We start from the raw sequence: 19,047 nt of genomic DNA, 5'->3' as shown, positions 1-19,047 counted from the left end.
TAAGTCATCAAAGCTATTCAGTTTGTCAAGTGCCCCTGATGTATGCATATTAATGCATGTTTATTACCTCTGTCTCAAACATTCACACCCGTATGCATGATAATTGTTTTAATAATAATCATTTTTAATCATACAGTTGTTAAACCGCAACTAATATTTAGAAAACAAAGCAACTCTTATCTTTGAACAATGCGATCTTGATTGGAAGAATACAATAACTATTACTCGTTACGACTTTTCCACCGCTTTTAAGTTAAGAATTGCAAAGTTTTTGTGAAACCTGCATGGATCACTAGAAAATAAGATTAAATGCAGAATCTTAATCATAATTTCTAAAAAAAAAGTAATATAGGAGCAATCGAGTTATCGACTTACATGGGCTTACATGCAAAACATTAACCAGATTTTCTAAGTCAAATAATGAAGGGGCAAAATATAGCATATGCAAGATAGAGTTATCTTACTTGATTGTTTAAGAAGGTTGAATGGTTGGGAGCCAATGTATAAAGTTTCAATACAATACATGATGTATTTGCTGAGATATAGCCTTGATCCCTCTTATCAGATCTCCGATCTGAGTATCCTGCTGTGCAGTTTTGGGAGTTTTATGATAGAAATGGACCCTAAATGGCCCTGAGCCAATATAGGAATACACAAGAAATTGGCCCCTACTGTGACATCAGTGCAATTAACAGCAGATCTACAGCAGGGGAATGTCACACCAAACATTCCTTATACTAGGCCTATGTGCTCTCTTGCAAAACCGTAACCAGAATTTCTAAGATAGATAATAAAGGGCCATTATTTGCAAAATACAGTTATCTTACTTGGTTATTCAAGAAGGTTGGATGGTTGGCTTTATCATTTTAAAAGTCTCAATGAAATACATCAAGTAGTTACTGAGATATTAACCTAAGTCAAATAATATTATTATATTCAAATAAGTGTTATCTAGTTTGATAAATTAAATAGGTTGGATAGTTGGAAAAAAACACATCTAAAGTTTCAATGCAATACATGATGCACTTGCTGATATAATGACTTAAAGGTGCTTATATGCAAAACCTTAAACAAGATTTGATGCAGACGGTGACGTGATGCTGATGCGGAGATAAGTAGTATAGCTCTTCGAATAGTCAGGCTATAAACTACACAGACAAGCCCAGTAGTCGAAAAATAACCAACCCTTTTTAGGCACAAGGCAAGTGTACAAATGACAATGACCTAGAGTCACAAATGTATAAACACCACGGAAGTCTGTGCCAGTGGTCGAAATTAGCACAAGCCCGCAAGCCCTGCACTGGTAAAATGACTTTCGGGCTTGCTCAAATTCTGAATTTTATATAGCAGGGCTCAAAAATATGATTCCATGCAATAGTATAAGAATTCGGGCTTGTTCATCCAAAAGTCTAATTTCGATGACTGCTGTGCCACAGTAATTTTACCCATACACCTGCAGGTAAATGTGAATCGCTGCATTGTCATAATTTATATTGCATCAGGAACCACAGCAATTGAAACCGATCACAATTTCATTTTTCTATTGTTGCTAATGTAACATATTAATATTTATAATGTTATTCTATCAAATTATTCTGCAGTTTAGAATTTGACCAGCATGGGCAGTGAAACAGAAGTTATTTGGTGATTGTTGATTAACCTACTTAATTTTCTGAAAGCTACATTGGTACAGTAGGTTTCCCCATTTTTTTAAGAATACGGTTGAACATTTATCAACCATATAGTTAATCAACATAGACTCAAATAAGTTTATCAATATTAATGCTTAATTTATTTAGAAATTTACCTTAACTGTCAACATATCAAGCATGTTATATGTCCTTCAGTACTCCACTACACGCCATTGTGTACTGAAAACAGGAAAATCAGACATCAGAATATGATAGATGTATGAAGAGAACACAACAAAAATTTCAAAGTTACTTGTTTCAAGACCCCCCCCCCCCACCGCCCTTCCAAAAAAGGAACACTACAAATGAAGATATTTCCTACGTCCAAAAGCTGTCTTGCCTGAAACCAGCATAATTCCACCACTCACCAACATTACTTCCACCTCTTCACCTTGGAAAGATTGGACACAGTGTACTCGGATGTCTTAATACTACTGTAGTTATGTACTACCTCTGTTTACATTATTGCGTACTACATTGTATGCACCAGTCTCAATACAACAGTTTTGGGTATCTTTTAAAACCAGGGAGTAGGATTAAAAAAAGTCTTTGCAATTGGTCCCAGTTTAAAACCCACTGACTAGTTGATCACAAGAGAAGACATAGCAACACAAACTTGCACTACTATGAAGTCGCGCCATATATGGAGAAGTCGCCCTGCATATGAATAATAATCCGGTAGTACATGTTATTTCTGTCAAACTTTACAAAGTATATTGGATATCAGTGGCGTAGCTGCCATTACGCACAATACGCCCGTGCGTACAATTCGTCGCACAAGTCAGAAAATATTTGAGGGCCAAAAATGCAATAAAAACTGAAGGGTAAGGGGGTGAAGCGTTCGCGGGTCGCCTATTTTGAATATGTGAGACAATAAAATCTAAAAAAAATCCTATTAAGTTGAAGGAACGCCTTTTTATTCATGCAGTATACAGGGCCAGTTATACAAGTTATATAAGCCTGGTGAATAGTTTCCCTTATTGTCCAGTCATGAATGAATCGTCGATAAATACTGAATAATTTATATCCGAACGATGTTTACAAAGCGGGAAGTTTCAAAATGTCAAACGCCAACCTTGAACCTCCTCTTCTTGACATGTTCAAAGATAATCTTCAAACAGTTGATAATGCTGATAAACTAAACATCTTAAAAGCAAAATGGGAACATTTCTATGAGTTTATTTCTATGAGTTTTCCTTCCCAAGGAAGTATATTTTGTTTAGGTTATTTGTGAAGCATAATGAAATGTGTAGTGCGCCTAGCAAATGATGTTGGTGTGGAACCTTCGAAACCCTGACAGTTTGGGCGGCAGCAGAATCAACACAACGTTCCTAGGGACACACCATCGCAGTTTTGGAAGACTAACATGTATCTGCCATTCCTGGAACACCTTTTGGCCGACTTTGATGTAAGTCTTTTGCAGGGAAATGCTAGTTTCAATGCCCAGTATCTCATTCCTACACAGGTACACTAGCTATTTTGTTAACAACTCGGTTTTAATCAGCTTCTATGTGAAGATACAAACATTCTATTTCTTTGATGAAGTAATATACTAGTAGTACTAGTATTATATATAACAGTCAACAATACGTTGTTGTTGTTTTTCCTGTTTATACATTAAATCAAAGGTTGATTTTGTGCAGGATGATGCGAAAATGAAAATCGGCAATTTACGTTTATGTATACACCTTTATGTTAATATTTGGTGCGGATAATTTACCTAAAATCTATTATCAGCTAGAGAACTTAACCGACGAGGTTACCGCCGACATTTTCCGTGAAAACCAAGGAGACCTAACTTGTGACGCAGCTGAATTTTCACGGGAATGCATACGGTGGCGCCTTAAGTGGCAGCTGGAGCCAGCTGCAGCATATGATTCATTGGATAAATGCATAGCTGTAGCATTCATTAAGACACATACCCAATCATAAGAATGAACAATTTAGTTCTGCTGGTTATGCCCGTGTTGACCGCTACTGCGGAGCGACAATTCTCAACGATGAGGAGGTTAAAAACATATCTCCGATCAACAATGACAACAGAACATTTGTGTTGTCTTGGACTGCTTAACGTTTACCATGAACGGAAAATCAAAACACAACGGGTAATAGACATCTTCGCCCCGAAGAAGGATCGACGTCTTGCATTACTGTTCAGGGTGTAATTTTATGGCGTCATCGTTGACATTTTCCTTCATACTTTTAACAACTTTTTGCTATGAAATAGAAGTTTGTTTCCTGTTGATAATGTTAAATGAGCTAAGGAAAACCTTTAAACAAATGTTTAAATGCATTTTCGTTATTTAATTTCTATTTTTGAACTACCTATGAAACCATTTTAGACATAGCATTTTTGAATTGAATATTCGTTGATTAAATGCTGATGATCCTGTACTAAGAAATTTATTTTGCTATATAGTACTGTATAATTCTGCTCCCATAAGGGCTATCCACCTATTTCATTTACAATTGTGTATATTCTTCGCAACAGCCTAGCTACGCCCCTGGAAATCTTTTATATAAGTATTTTATTGATTAAGAATTTATGATGTTAAATTAACTTAAGGTCTATATGTTAAGCTACTTTAATGAATCTACCTGTTCGCCTATATAATACATATGTGGGGCTACTTCTCTGTATATGGCCTGACTTTCTAGTGGTGCGAGTTTGTGTTGGTAGGACTTCTCCTGTTACCAACCTGTTGAATAATGCATAAAATTATTTAAAGAAAATGGTGGCAAAACTGGCATTGAAAAGATCAATGAAATGGAATGGAATATTTTTTACAATCTTCCGCATATTGTTCTCAATAAAAAAGGATAAAATCGGCAGATTCACTGGTACATGTATACCAAATGGAAAAGAATTTCATATCATTCTACAACTTACAAACCCAAAATTAATCCGATCAACTCAGGAGATCAATCGTTGATTAATTGTCATTGGCAAAATATGAGAACCTCAGAGTGTTTGTAGGACGTGTCCCATTCAGCTCAGACCCATGTGAGGCTTGTAAAATTTGCAATTCATGCAATGTTTACATCAGATTATGATGCATGTACTTGAGTTTGCGTCGAAGGTAAACTCTATACTGTTAGCAGCCTTGACACTTACGATGCACTTGGAAGCGTTATTATCGTAAAGTAGGCCGTGAAACTGTTGACTGCGACCAGGTGACTGCTCCGTTATATTATATTAAGAAAAGCCGGTATCACAGCATTCGTACACCAGAGATAAGATGCTATGCATACAACATATTTATTGCAGACTTATCATTATCAAACCTCTGATGAATAATAATGCGTCACGGTCGATACCGACCGGGTAACCTATGGTCTGAAGGGACCGCGATATCGATAGGATAGATGGACCTATAAACTGGTTTATGGGCCGTTTGTATCAACTGGGATTTAGATTATTGGCCCTATGCATCAGTGATACCTTACTTTCTTCTCCACAAAAGTATACTTCGACTTTAAACTTGTTTATATCAAGAATACTGATTTTAATTAAATATATATTTAATAATAGTTGCCGTTTTCAAGATGTTATGATGTAATTTTAATGGGAGCTGTCTTTGGATGACAAGCTTCCAACATGAAAGCTAATGCGACTACTTAGTTTTATCTTAAAACCAAATATTACTATGTCATATATATATATATATATATATATATATATATATATATATATATATATATATATATATATATATATATATATATATATATATATATATATATATATATGACTAGTTGTATATTTATTATCTCTTATCAATACATTTTAACTTTTTAAAATACTGCAAACTCAGCAGCAACCAATTAAACAGTCATGACGGTGGTATTTTTGCCATTGCAAATACTGTCGTAACTATTCTGTTGTTACTGTCTTTACTTTCAGGACTTTCAAGACCAAGGCATGTCCTCCATGGTTGGCGAATGAACTACATGTATTTTTATCTATAGAGACCAAGGAGTGTCCTCCATATATATATAGTTGGTCAATGTACTGTTCGTATAGAGACCAAGGCATGTCCTCCATGATTAGTCAATGAACTGTCTGTATAAAGACCAATGCATATTCTCCATAGTAAGTCCATGACCAAAGGTCGTTTAGTGAAGTGTCCCATTCATAATTAAATAGTGTCGAGTGACTTTCTAATTTATTGTCTAATAAAAGGACTCGCTTATGTTTTTAAATGCACTTCTCTTTTATTACAAATAAAGTGTGTTAAATCATTAGGTTTGTTAAGCTGGAACCCTTTTGAAGATGTTGATGTTTGCTCAAATATTGTCTTTGAAGACCACCATTTTCAATAGCAGATTTCAGCGATTCGTTGTTGCGTGATTGGTTAATTGACATTAAATTATCACGTGAAGTTATCAATGTATTGTTAAAAGATCAAAATACCCATCTCTGTTGTAAAAGTTATTGTGGCCCAGTGGTTAAGGCGGAGTTTTTTTTATATTTTGTCTTTACTTCAGTACCGGCGTAGGTTCGCACGTACCTCACTAAATCCTAACTATTTGTTTATACTTAAATCATTTGCTCTGCAATTTCGTAGATTAGAGTAAAAGAATGATTAAATCAGTGCTTTCGGTTGCATTACCAAGAAAACTATATTTTGGCCAAAAACATGAGAGTCCAATTCATGACTACTGACTTAGAGGTCAAAAAATGTACATGTCCTACGTGTCGTTTGTAGAGATGGAGTCATATCTTTGTTATCTCATTTCAACGTATTTGTTTCATTCATGGATGCATTTTTTAATCTTCAACAATGATTATAATACAGTACTAAGAAATCGTGTAGATAATTATATTGAAATGTTTTACGACTTTGCCTTATAACTGTATAGAGTCCAATGTCAGTGCACGTACCTGCATAGAGAAATACGACCTTGATTTTGACCCGAACAATATGCAGCGAATAAAAATAGAAAAAATAACTTTCATAATTGAATTAAAAGGACGGCTATAAATAAAAAAAAATACAGTATTCCTAAAATTGTAATATATAGTGATACTTTACGGTCAACATATAGTTACTCCAAATATTGTTTATATATTGCTGCGTGCATTGGCTGAGGTATTGACATTTGGCGGGAAATTTTAACAACTGATCAGGGCATATTTCTCGAACATACCTGACATGTTCCTGTTTCTTGCTATATTATTGGTAATGTACATACAAGTAGTAAGCATCGAATGGACTATGAACAGTTGAATGCCCTCAATTTAGTTAACATATGATTATACATTGTTGTCAATTACTTTGTGAAGAACCTCCACCCCACCCATTTTAGTAGCTTGTTATTATCTAATTATGGGTGTCCTCTAACGGCTAGCTCTTAATGAATGTGTTTAGGACTTCTGCTTGCATACTAAGAAATCCTCAACTTTGATTAGTTGAGGCGTAAATGGCGTAGACTATACAGGGATTAAGTTGCACAAGGCTAAATAATTTGTATGGTATATGGTATTCAGGAGCCTAAATAGACGGAGGGCGGCTTTCACTTTGCAGCACTCTTTGTTTTATATTAGAGGTCCAACATTCCCTAAAACTAAACTTTAATATTAAAAATCCTATTTTTTTTTATTATGTTGCATGCTTTTTTCCAAGCTATGCACCAGTCAATTGTTATCACTTACCTAGGGTCCCTGGGGTGCGGGGATATTTGGCAGGGATTTTACCAGCAGTACGTCCCCGCAGCATGGGGATTTTACCCGGGGTTGGCTGGACCGGAAGTCAAAGTCCCCGCTATTCTCCACACCTGGTGAAGCGGTGGTTACAATTGACTGGTGGACAATCAACAGCAGAACATTATAAATATTGAAACACTGCCATCACAGATGGTTATAAGGTTCTGATGTCTTGAGTATATGAGTGAGCATATGTAATATGTTCTACATCAACCAAACACAAAACTAAGCAGTGATCTGGTGGGCTGAACTTTCAACACTAAAATTATATAATTATGTACCATAATTAAAATTGATTTAGACATAACATGAGTATTTGTTTTCTTTCCAGAGGCAATAGAAAAGACTGCCCCTGCTGTAAGATGGATGTTCTATTCCTTGTTGGGCTTGCTACTGGTGTTACATTGGTTACAGTGATTGCATCTTGCATGTATGTTGTCTGATTAGTAATGCAATGTTTATAATTTCTACAAATATTTTGTAAACATCTAAATAATAAAAAATATACGGTCTGATGTATAAAATAAGTCAGTTAAATACACCCATACTAGTGAAAATATCTTCTTTTTCCAATATTGTTAAATAAAACTGAATGTTCTTTCTTAAACTTTTCTTTTCTTTTTTAAGAATTAATATAAAATTCTGAATTTCATGCAATTACAGGGGCTGTCGCCGCAAACTGTCCGAGGATGAACTCCAACAGAAATACTTTGAGAAGTTCCGTAAGAAGCACCTGGCACGCGGTGACCTTGCCCTGTCAGCCCGGGTTGACTACATACGTAACATGGCACAGTCGGAGGTACAAACAGAGCAGGTAGCAACTCTAATATCATGGAAAGAGCAAGGAACTGTTGAAAATTATAAATGCTGTTTAAAAACATGTTCCTGACAAAATCATTTAAATCAGTTTTTTCAAGAATGACATAGTGACTAATGATTTTATTCAGAATATCTGACTGGGGTTGTCCAATAAATCGCTATTAAACATTCTTATTTTGATTATCTATTGTTATATTTGTAGGGGATATTTTGGGTCATTCTCCTCAAGAAAATGTTTTATTTTTAATGCTAGTGTACTTATATATATAAGTATCCCAGCGGTTAATTTTAGGCAGTATAATGTAGACATGGCATTTGTGCCTTTAATTTCAATTTCATATACTTGTTGAATCCATACAGCAAAACAACAGTAATTGTGTAACAACAGAAGAAACAAACCATACTTATGAAACAGTGGTCTCTCCTAAACCAGACGCCCCTGCTCTACATGGTTAGTATATTATGTATTCAATTGTTCACATTTGTTACAGTGTTGCCTGTGAAGCATGGTATACAAGTTGGGATAACTTTGTCCAACGCCATTTTCCACTGTGTCAATCTTTTCTTCTGATCATTATCTTTTAAATAACTATGCACTGGTTATGGCCATAATATAAACAGTATTGATTTATTGGGTAAGATGGTCAATGCTCAAGGTCATGGTGACCTTTGCACTCCTGATAGGTAACACATCCGGTTTGCTGAATTCCAGAAAAAAAGTATTATAATTTCTCTTATACAAGACCTATATTGCTAATTGGCTAGGACAATAAATATAAAGCATTATACACTTAAGAGTTACGCTTTCCAGCTCAGGAGCCATCCTGTGGCAGTGAACACAGTTTCTTCGATGACTCCTTCCAGACTGTTATAGAGGTTTGAATGTATTATTACTTTAATATGTAATAATATTAAAGAATATTTACACCTAAGGTTATTGATGTTGATTTAAGATGACAAAAAATATTAATAATCTAGTTGTAATTTTCAAATATAGTCAAGAACAAAAAACGTTAGTTGCTAGTAGGTTTGAATGTGTAATCTATAAAATATATCTTGTATATTCTAGGCCTCAAGTGGTAGCCTTTCGGGAGGTCAGGCCGATTCCAACTTCCTGTCGGTGCCACGGGTGTCATACTTGAGTCTCCACAACTTGTCCCAGTCTTCCAGCTCCAATCAGCAGTCACAGTCATCCGAGAGCCTGGAAACACAGCTCACCAAAAATGGTCTGGTATTTCTTAGGTTTTGTTTGATATAAAGAAGGCATTGCATATAATATTGTATCATAAGAAAACATTTTCTTTAATGTATTTCAATGAAAGATGGAGTTTTATCAGTGAAAAAACAAGAGTGAAAATATCAGTTTGATGCCTTGCCTCACTTATGCTAGCCGCAACAATGTTGTTCTATTGAAGATAGATAGATTTTTCTTAAATTTATTTCAGGTGCTGTTAATGAAGCTTTTTCAAGAAGTGCAGAATCATTCGAGTCTTCAAATGGCTCCCACTCAGAAGAATCTCTGAGCAAGTCATACGTCATTCCGAAATGTGGACCACAAATCAAGGTTGTCAAGCCTAGTGTTCGTAGACCACCATTGTTTGAAACACCACGACATAAATTGGTCAAACAGTACTTAGAAAATGACATAGGAAGAAAGGGATCATTCAGAAGACATTCTGACATTGGAGTAGGAAGAACTGAGGATTTCGACTCAGAAAAGGACCTTTTTGATAGATCACTTGCCTCACCAGGAAGTTTCTGGGATGTTTCAGATGACATTGAAAGGAAAACAAAGAACAAATTGGAAGTAGAAGGCCATACCCAATACAACAACAGGCGCCACTCATATGATAGCATGTCCTTGTATGAAAAGCTAATGCAATCGAAAATTGAAAAGAATCTGTACAAGTCTTTGAACAAGAAAACCCTGTTATTGCCTCCAAGAGTTGCAGCATGTTCTCCACTTGCTTCAAGGTGTAGAGCAACCGACCCTTCCATATTTTATACTCCAACTTCATGCAGAGATAGAGAGCTACCACCAATAACTTCCAAAGCAAGATACTCTGAACACACTTATGACAGCATCAACATTGATTTGGTTGGCAACAATATGAGGGCAGACGAATTAGAGAGTGAGGATTATGTCATGGATATGGAAGATAGTAGTTCATCATCAGAACAGCCGGAAACTAGCAGAGAAGAATTAATGAGATCACCATTTAGAAGAGGAAGTCGGACCAACTCCAATGAGAGTATGACAGAGCACCATACATATGAAAGTATCAAGTCACGTCCAAGGTCACAGAGTTTTGATGATGCTGTAGATAATAATGTTTGTGACAACTCTGTGGTAATCATTGGCAGGAGGGTTTCAAATCCATTTGACCAAAGAGCTTTTTCAAAACGTATGATGAATAAGAAAAAGCAAAATGTGCTAAGGGAAAACAAACTTCTGGATGTTCAAGTGGAGAGAAGGAATGTTAAGGAATTGGAAGACAGATACAGCCCATTTCCCAGTGCTAAAAAACTTGCTTTTAAATCTGCTTTTAACAAAGTTGCTTCACCAAGATTTGCAATGGTACCAACTGTTGCTGGAAATCTTGAAAAGGAGTTCAGTGCCATGGATGAATTCCATATTGACAATCTTAACATTAGAACTCCTGAGATTAAAGTTGAAAATGTTGCTCAGAGCTATAACAACACAGCTTACCTATCCCCCTTTGTCATGAAGAATTCAGTTTTAAATGACAAGTGTTCTGACCAAGGCTTGGTTACACCTCAAATAGCTTATGAAACGATAAGAGCTTGCCAGAACTATAAGAAATACAATCAGGTGAACATGGACACGCAGAATGTTGAAAAGGTATCGTACAAAAAGAGATTGCCGTCTTTACCCGACTGTATAGAGGACGATCTGATCAAACATTGTAATGTGAACATGTACGCCATGTCCACACCTTGTGAAGTCCAAGCTCATAATTACCAATGTTTCTGAACATTATTATAAAACGTTCCTAAGTTTGGTTTGCTTGCTAAAATGTGCAATATAATATTTGGTGAAATGCATGACAGATAATCTGTTAAGTGAACTCTTTTTTTATTTGAGATGAATGCAGTACTAAACAGTGTGAATTGAAGATAAAACATGTAGTTTGCATTTTTTATCGCTGTAGAGTTAAGGTATTTAAAGGTTATCTTTTATCATTCAATAAACATTACACTTAAATGATATTTGGTGAAAATCATGTATTTCCAGATATCACTTCTAACACATTATGAAAACGTTTGCAAGTCAATTTGAAAAATAATCCACTTTCAACAGATGATCCTTAAATTTATTTACTTTTCATCGAATATGCTAATATTCCCTGAAAGTTCCAAGGTTTGTTCATTTTAAATTTGCTTTTTGTATTTTCAAGGGAAATGGAGTCACCAAAATAATACAGATTTAATGATTATTTTTAATTTATACATTTAAACCTTGATTCTACGGTAAATTGCAATAACATTCCCAATACTCAACATACAAAATCATTATCATTGTCATTTCAGTATCATTATTTCCTACTTGAATTGTTCTGTGTCTTTATTTGTTTTATTTGTAAATGTGTTTGTTTTATTATTAATTTTGACCGTCCTGTACAGTTTACATTGGTTTATTTGATCAATTAAATTTTTTATGATGTTTATATGGTCTCCAATATCTGCCCATTTCATTTGAGAACCTTCCAAGGAAAAATGTTGTATATATAAGAAGAAGAAGAAGAAAGTTTATTCAAGGAAATATTACACACAATATATTCGAAAAAGGCCAACTTTACCCGTGATCAAATGCAAATTATATAGGTGTTCATCCAAATTATTGCACTGTATTTAATTGATCCAAAATCTGAATGGTCATTTATTTTGTGTGAAGTCAACATAGTGATTGTTAACACTCTAGGCGGTCACTATTTCTACACAATCTTTATGAAATAAGATCATGATATCAGTATTTCTATTTTAATATAAAATCTAGCTTAAATATGAAATCAGATTATGCAAATAGGTCACTAGGTCAAATATGAAAGCCTTTTTTCAAATGTTGTTTCAAAAGTCAAGTTGGATCATATTACCTTGTCTGACCAGGTGGGCCATTTGAAAAAAAAGTTTAACTGTAGAGGTCAAATTTGATACCCAATATTTATGAAATGTGTGTCAGTGAAATATGCTATACGTGAAGGGTCGAAAAGTAGGGTATTAGGAAAAAAGTAGATAAATTTTGCCAAGGCAATTCATATAAAAACTTTACCCAATATTCATGAAATTTGGTCAGATGCTTATTAACATACAAGTTAAGTTTGAGCACAGGTCATGTTGGGTCAAATTTTGGAAAACATTGTTAACACTAAAGCATTTTCTACCAAATTTCCTTAAACTTGATCGGGTATTTTATTTTGGTCTCCATTGCGCCTATGTTCAGAGTGCTTATGGGTGATGTCCTGTCAGAGAGTTCTGTGATTTTAACAGAAGACTTTGTTACACTCGAGAGGCACCATTTGTTTGTCATTCTTTACAAACCTTGATCTAAATGAGCGATCGCGTGAATTTTCGATCAAGCTTGATCATGAGTCGTGTTTGATCACCAGGTCAATATTAAAAAAAACTAGATACGATTATCTGTCCATTGTTGATTGTATGAGGGATGATCCAAACCTGGACTGCCATGCTCATAAACAAATTCAGTTAAGTTAAATATATATCGTCATAACCCGCTATGTATTTCCTATCGTTTCATGGATGTAAATGCTGAATATGTTTTTATTGTCCTTTTATCTAAACGGCCCCTTAAAACCATGGTAACGCGCACGCGGTGCAGTACACTGTGCTATACGTAATGATATATCTAATTGACCTTACGACAGGATTTGATTGACAGGTCCTATCAGCCAATCAGAATGCAGGGCTGATAAGCCGTGTTGCTATCCGCCATTTTGTCCGTCAAACTGACCAGAGTCCGTCATATACATGCGCTGGCAATTCCTCGCCTTTTTAAGTATTATGGTAAAAAGGTGTTGTCATGGCACTTGTAATTCGGATACAAGGTAGCCAGGCCGACTAAAGATGGCTTCCAATTCGTTCCGTATTCGAAACCAGCGAGTTATTTAGAAAAATACAAGTGCTGTATCAGACTCTGTGGAAGACCTCATCAACAGCTGAACTTGGAAATTTTGAAAGATCGTTCAAAGGCGAAACATCTATACGTCTGTACAAAAGTATTTTTTTGAACAAAACTACTTATTTCAATCCGCTCAAAATTTATTTAATACTGAAATTGTCCGCGCATGACCTAAATAAGTGTTACTATTTTTAAACTATAAACATCGTACATTTTGCTTTGGCTTGTGTTGTCAAATCGGCATTACTGCCAGTAATGGCCATTTAATATCAGGTTCAACATGGACACGATTGATTTCATTCAAGATAGAGGTATTTTTGTTGATACCGTTATGTAGTTTTTATAAACTGCTTTGCTTTCAAAGTAAATCAGGAAATATCGTACAACTAAATTTTTGTCCGAACCATCGCATGCTTCCGAATCTCATCTACTCGTATGGATCCTATGTAAACAATGGCTTTTGTAGCTGTCATTCCGACACATTTCATAGATTTCTTATTTTCATATCAGCACTTGTCGACTGGAAATCCAATCAAGAAAACCCTGACCCTCAAGCAGCTACTGTATTCGACCAGCTCACACCAGCTAGGCCTCCTCCAAAACTCAGATAAATATTTGAGCCACCAAAAAAAAAACGAGAACAGATCGGTCTTAATCGTTAAGGTATTATTTTCTGTATAAAACAATTTATTTCACTGTACATTTAAATCAATTATTATGTTCATTAGAACTTGATTCTGCCAAACATGTGCTGTAAAGACTTAGACTTATTATGAATAAAGAACAAGTCAAACATGTACATATTTTCATTGTTATTCTTATATTTTGGGCCATTTACGTAAATCTACAATATTTAATGATAGTTCATCCAATGTTCAGAGTCCGGATCACATGCACACTCGATTAATAGTATTCTTAAAGTTGCACTCTCACAGAATTCTAGTTTGACACTTTTTGTCTCAGAATCGGCTTATTTTGGCATTCTTTAAATTAAGACCTAATATATAAATCACAAAGCAAACTTCTCCGAGCCAAAATATGATAAATGCAATCAAATCCTGTGTAAGTTGTCAAAGTGATCAATCTGTGAAAGTGCAGCTTTAACAGTGAAAAATAACTTCTGCTAATGCTATATATTTTAAAATATATTTGCCATTGCAATAAAGAGATATTCACCTACAATATCATACATAAACACCGAAGAAATATCAAAGTTTAAGTAATGTTTGCAAAACAACAATGTATTTAATAAATCTGATATTAAATATGCAACAACTGGTGTTATAATCCAGAACTGAAGCTAACATCATAGAGGTACATCCTTCCAAGAATCCATCAAAACAACATGCTGAACAACTTCAAGAACTCTCTTCAAAAGACCACACTTTTCTGAAATAAATAAAAGATGCCAGTATTAAAATAAATCAGTTACATGTATTGTTAAATATTTTAATACTAGCTGTAAATGCTACTGCCTTTGATGTTTGCTTCCTACATGTATATCATAATGAAATATTGACAAGATAATAGCTAATGTTTTGTGGTTGTTGTTTTTCTCTGGACAAATAGTCCATTACTTGTGTACAGCAAAGTAAAACTAAATGTTATAAAAAGCTTTAAAATAGGTCCTACCGATTATTTGTAAAACTTGTCATCACTGGTTTTCTCTTGCGGTTGACATTGCCTGGACTGGCAAATATCATGTGTGTGGGGGTGTCTGGGCGGTTTCCGGTCTTATGCTAGGTCCCCTGTTGCGGTAGGCTTGTTGAAGACAATAAAAAGGGGACTTCCTTATCTCCATCAATCAGAATACTTTAATGGTGTCAACGGTAAATAGCAGGAGACCCTCCACCAGCCTTAACCGGTAAATGGGGGAGGGTAGTGTGTGTGGGTTAGAACCAGCTGCCCGGTCAGCTTAGTTGGTTAGAGCGCCGGGCTAGTGTTCTGGTGGTTGTGAGTTCGAGCCCCACACCGGGGGCAATTTTCCTCCCAGGTCCACTTTTACAGCCAGAGTGTGTGAACATGTTCCACAATTTCTGTAAGAACAAAAATCAAAGTATGTGAATGTTTGAGCAATGCAAAAGTTACAGATTGGTATCACCCACGATTGTCACTTGTCAACTATTACATTATTATTCATAAGGGGGAGTGTTCAATCGCTTAGAACTGAAACTTTTTATACATGACTCCAATAAACCATTTCTGCTCATACTATAGAATACAAGGTTATACTGTATAGCTGGCATGTAACTGTTATTTAATGTCACTTCCGGGTTCCCCATTCGGGCCATTTATGATTTCCTCATATTATGCGATGATTTAATCTTTAATTCAACAATACTATAAGAAGGACCGGTGTTATTAAAAGTTAAACTTACCCTTGTTTGCATTTCCAGTATGCGTCACACACACGCTTTTCCTTTGTATCGATGTCAATGTTGACAACATGGCGGCTATCCGGTTTTCTCTGACTTGGATAGATTTCACCCCGTCAATGTTAGATATGGTCATTTTCTAAAGATATATCGAGCCTTCCGATGTAGCAGCCAGTTACAAATTCCTTTGACTTCTATTTTTTCGCATTGTAATGTCACATTTATGATAATTTGTCAGGAATATCGGAGAGCGAAACGACGCGAGACGCCATTACTTCCTCGTTTGTTTGACGGACATAGACAGAGTTCGCTCCCTTGATATCAGGGGGCGTGGCTTAGAAGCCGCTGTCGTAAGGTCAATTTTACTGTAATAATTTAAAAAACTAAAGATCAACTTGATATGAAAAACCAAAATGTGCAAGTTTGACGTCATTTGAACGTTTGATGCGAAATAAGCAAGTATCATTCAGTACTAGTAACAACCGTTCACACTGTGCAAAATGGCCACATCAGATCACATGGAAGTTCGGCAGTTATCAAGTTTAGTAATGACCTTAGGAAGACACAAACATACAACATGATAAAGACGGCTATGTTTTTATGAAGTCTAGGACAAACTTGACCGAGTCGTGTGGATTTGAAATTGGGTCATAAGGTCAAAAGTTGGAACATATTGTGAACAATGCAGAGGCCACATTTTTCCTCGATGCTACTGAAACTTCATCAAACAGTCTATGACCTGAATATCATATTTGATCAGGGGAAGTGTCAGTCCAAAATGGGTCGCTAGGTCGAGATTTAAAAAAAACTCCTGTAAACAGTTTACACTCTTCACAAAACCTGTTGGTGTTTTTAGGAGCTTCATGTTATGTTAAGATGTGCTCTACTAGTAGATATTTAGACAAGTGCAATATCATGCTGCGAAACTGTATTTACGTATTTTAAGTTCATGTAGCATAGCAACCCCGGTCCAAGGAATATGATACGAACTAACGTTGGATATGGCTGGAATCTTTATTTATATATATATATATATATATATATATATATATATATATATATATATATATATAGGTTATATTCATATAATGCCCTGGGAAGTTTGAAGGTCTTAAACAAGTCTATATATTAAATTTTGTCTTAACATTTCATCAGTGATGGCTTGTTTTCCACTGACGCACACTTATTTGAATTAACTTGAGATACTGACTACTTTATAGTAGTTAGGATCATGTAAACAGTTGACTTATAAAACTGATGGGCGTATGTGTACAGGATTTGGCATAAGAGATAACTTCAACTTCAGTGCACGAAAACGAGATTTCTCGAGGTGTCCAAGATATCTCAGCATCCCTGCACTTGCCACGGCTGAGACCAGTTTTTCCATTTAGGGGACGGTCTAACCTACAAGATGCGCCTGTCGGGGTGCCCGGGATGATTTGTGGTCACCGGTTTCCAACGCGTCAAAGTATGACCAAATTCGCGACATTTCGTACTTTTCAACGTTCCCCAACCTACCCGGTACGGGAATCAAATCTCGAAGATATCTCCGCTACCAAAAGGGCTAAGAGGTTGATTCTGGTCTTGAAATTTAGCACTCTCGATTTCCTACGTTACGCCACCGTCGGCGCATCTCTGACGCCATTGCGTCACCGTTTCTATTCGCCTACAAGGCTATTTTACACTCTAAAATGCAGCGAAAAATGCCTAAAACTTGGGTGGGCGGTGTTCAAGATATCTCAGCATCCCTGCACTTGCCGCGGCTGGGACCAGTTTTTTTTCCATTTAGGGGACGCTCTAACCTAAAAGGGCTAGGAGGTTGGTTCTGGTCTTGGAATTTAGCACTCTCGATTTCCTACGTTACGCTTCCGTCGGCGCATCTCTGACGTCATTGCGTCACCGTTTCCATTCGCCTACAAGCCTATTTTACACTCTAAAAGCAGCGAAAAATGCCAAAAACTTAGGCGGGCGGTGTCCAAGATATCTCAGCATCCCTGCACTTGCCGTGGCTGGGACCAGTTTTTCCATTTAGGGGACGCTCTAACCTAAAAGGGATAGGAGGTTGGTTCTGGTCTTGGAATTTAGCACTCTCGATTTCCTACGTTACGCCACCGTCGGCGCATCTCTGACGCCATTGCGTCACCGTTTCCATTCGCCTACAAGCCTATTTTACACTCTAAAATGCATCGAAAAATGCCTAAAACTGGGGCGGGCGGTGTCCAAGATATCTCAGCATCCCTGCACTTGCCGTGGCTGGGACCATTTTTTCCATTTAGGGGACGCTCTAACCTACCAGATGCGCCTGTCGGGGTGCCCGGGAAGATTTGTGGTAACCGGTTTCCAATGCGTCAAAGTATGACAAAATTCGCGACATTTCGTACTTTTCAACGTTCCCCAACCTACCCGGTACGAAAATCAAATCTCGAAGATATCTCCGGTACCAAAATGGCTATGAGGTTGGTTCTGCTCTTGAAATTTTGCACTCTCGATTTCCTACGTTAGGTCACCGTCGGCGCATCTCTGACGTCATTGCGTCACCGTTTCCATTCGCCTACAAGGCTATTTTACACTCTAAAATGCAGCGAAAATTGCCTAAAACATGGGTGGGCGGTGTCCAAGATATCTCAGCATCCCTGCACTTGCCGCGGCTGGGACCAGGTTTTCCATTTAGGGGACGCTCTAACCTACAAGATGCGCCTGTCGGGGTGCCCGGGATGATTTATGGTCACCGGTTTCCAACGCGTCAAATTATTACCAAATTCGCGACATTTTATACTTTTCAACGTTCCCCAACCTACCCGGTACGGGAATGAAATCTCGAAGATATCTCCGCTACCAAAAGGGCTAGGAGGTTGCTTCTGGTCTTGAAATTTAGCACTCTCGATTTCCTACGTTACGTCACCGTCGGCGCATCTCTGACGCCATTGCGTCACATACAAATCTGCTTGTTGTTTGACACCACTTCCCGCGCTATATTTTGCTAAGTAAGTCTGAAGAGTTACATGTATTATTGGTGTGATTTTGAGATTCCCTATGTTTTAAACGCGCATTTTGGCTTTAAAATACGCATATAAGGCATGAATCGAATACACCAAATTTCGCAATGAGTAACCATGATTTACTGCGAACTGCCCCTCAGATTATTTACAAGAAAGACCATTGATGCAAAGCATCAAAGGGCGCCGTTTAATAGTTTATGCATTTGTTATATGTTGAAAACACGCCAATAATAACGGAAACACATGACAATGATGACATATATTACTATTGAATCTCGCGAAAATAGTGACGTTGGGC

General features: G+C 36.5%; 2 protein-coding genes and 2 long non-coding RNA genes across 10 annotated transcripts in view; 2 read left to right on the top strand and 2 right to left on the bottom strand.

Annotated features, from left to right (window-relative positions):
- Positions 1-4,798, bottom strand: part of LOC128231995 (uncharacterized) — a 36,825-nt gene extending 32,027 nt beyond the window's left edge. The window contains exons 1-3 of one of the 7 annotated variants that reach the window (XM_052945314.1): positions 4,653-4,798; positions 4,290-4,390; positions 1,808-1,871 (exon numbers count right to left, since the gene is read on the bottom strand). The gene's annotated coding sequence lies outside the window, so the exon portion shown is untranslated. Of the gene's footprint in view, positions 1-1,807; positions 1,872-4,289; positions 4,391-4,581 lie in introns of all 7 variants that reach the window. The other 6 variants (XM_052945312.1, XM_052945316.1, XM_052945315.1 and 3 more) reach the window with 6 other exon arrangements.
- Positions 4,799-6,798: 2,000 nt separating this feature from the next.
- LOC128231037 (uncharacterized) lies at positions 6,799-11,317 on the top strand. The gene is made up of 7 exons (XM_052943459.1): positions 6,799-6,874; positions 7,730-7,828; positions 8,062-8,212; positions 8,578-8,668; positions 9,029-9,093; positions 9,287-9,443; positions 9,663-11,317. Exons 2-7 carry the CDS (start codon positions 7,761-7,763, stop codon positions 11,210-11,212), a joined length of 2,082 nt encoding a protein of 693 aa, XP_052799419.1. The 5' UTR covers positions 6,799-6,874; positions 7,730-7,760; the 3' UTR covers positions 11,213-11,317.
- Positions 11,318-13,566: 2,249 nt separating this feature from the next.
- LOC128232108 (uncharacterized) lies at positions 13,567-14,995 on the top strand. The gene is made up of 3 exons (XR_008260492.1): positions 13,567-13,686; positions 13,886-14,038; positions 14,668-14,995. It is a non-coding gene; the product is annotated as an uncharacterized LOC128232108 (long non-coding RNA).
- On the bottom strand, positions 14,171-16,033 carry LOC128232107 (uncharacterized). The gene is made up of 3 exons (XR_008260491.1): positions 15,754-16,033; positions 15,008-15,411; positions 14,171-14,764 (listed from the first exon to the last, which is right to left on the bottom strand). It is a non-coding gene; the product is annotated as an uncharacterized LOC128232107 (long non-coding RNA).
- Positions 16,034-19,047: the final 3,014 nt, after the last annotated feature.

This window comes from Mya arenaria, chromosome 4 (assembly GCF_026914265.1).
Source record: "Mya arenaria isolate MELC-2E11 chromosome 4, ASM2691426v1".
Lineage (NCBI taxonomy): Eukaryota > Metazoa > Mollusca > Bivalvia > Myida > Myidae > Mya > Mya arenaria.
This window is presented reverse-complemented; position numbering and strand designations above follow the sequence as displayed.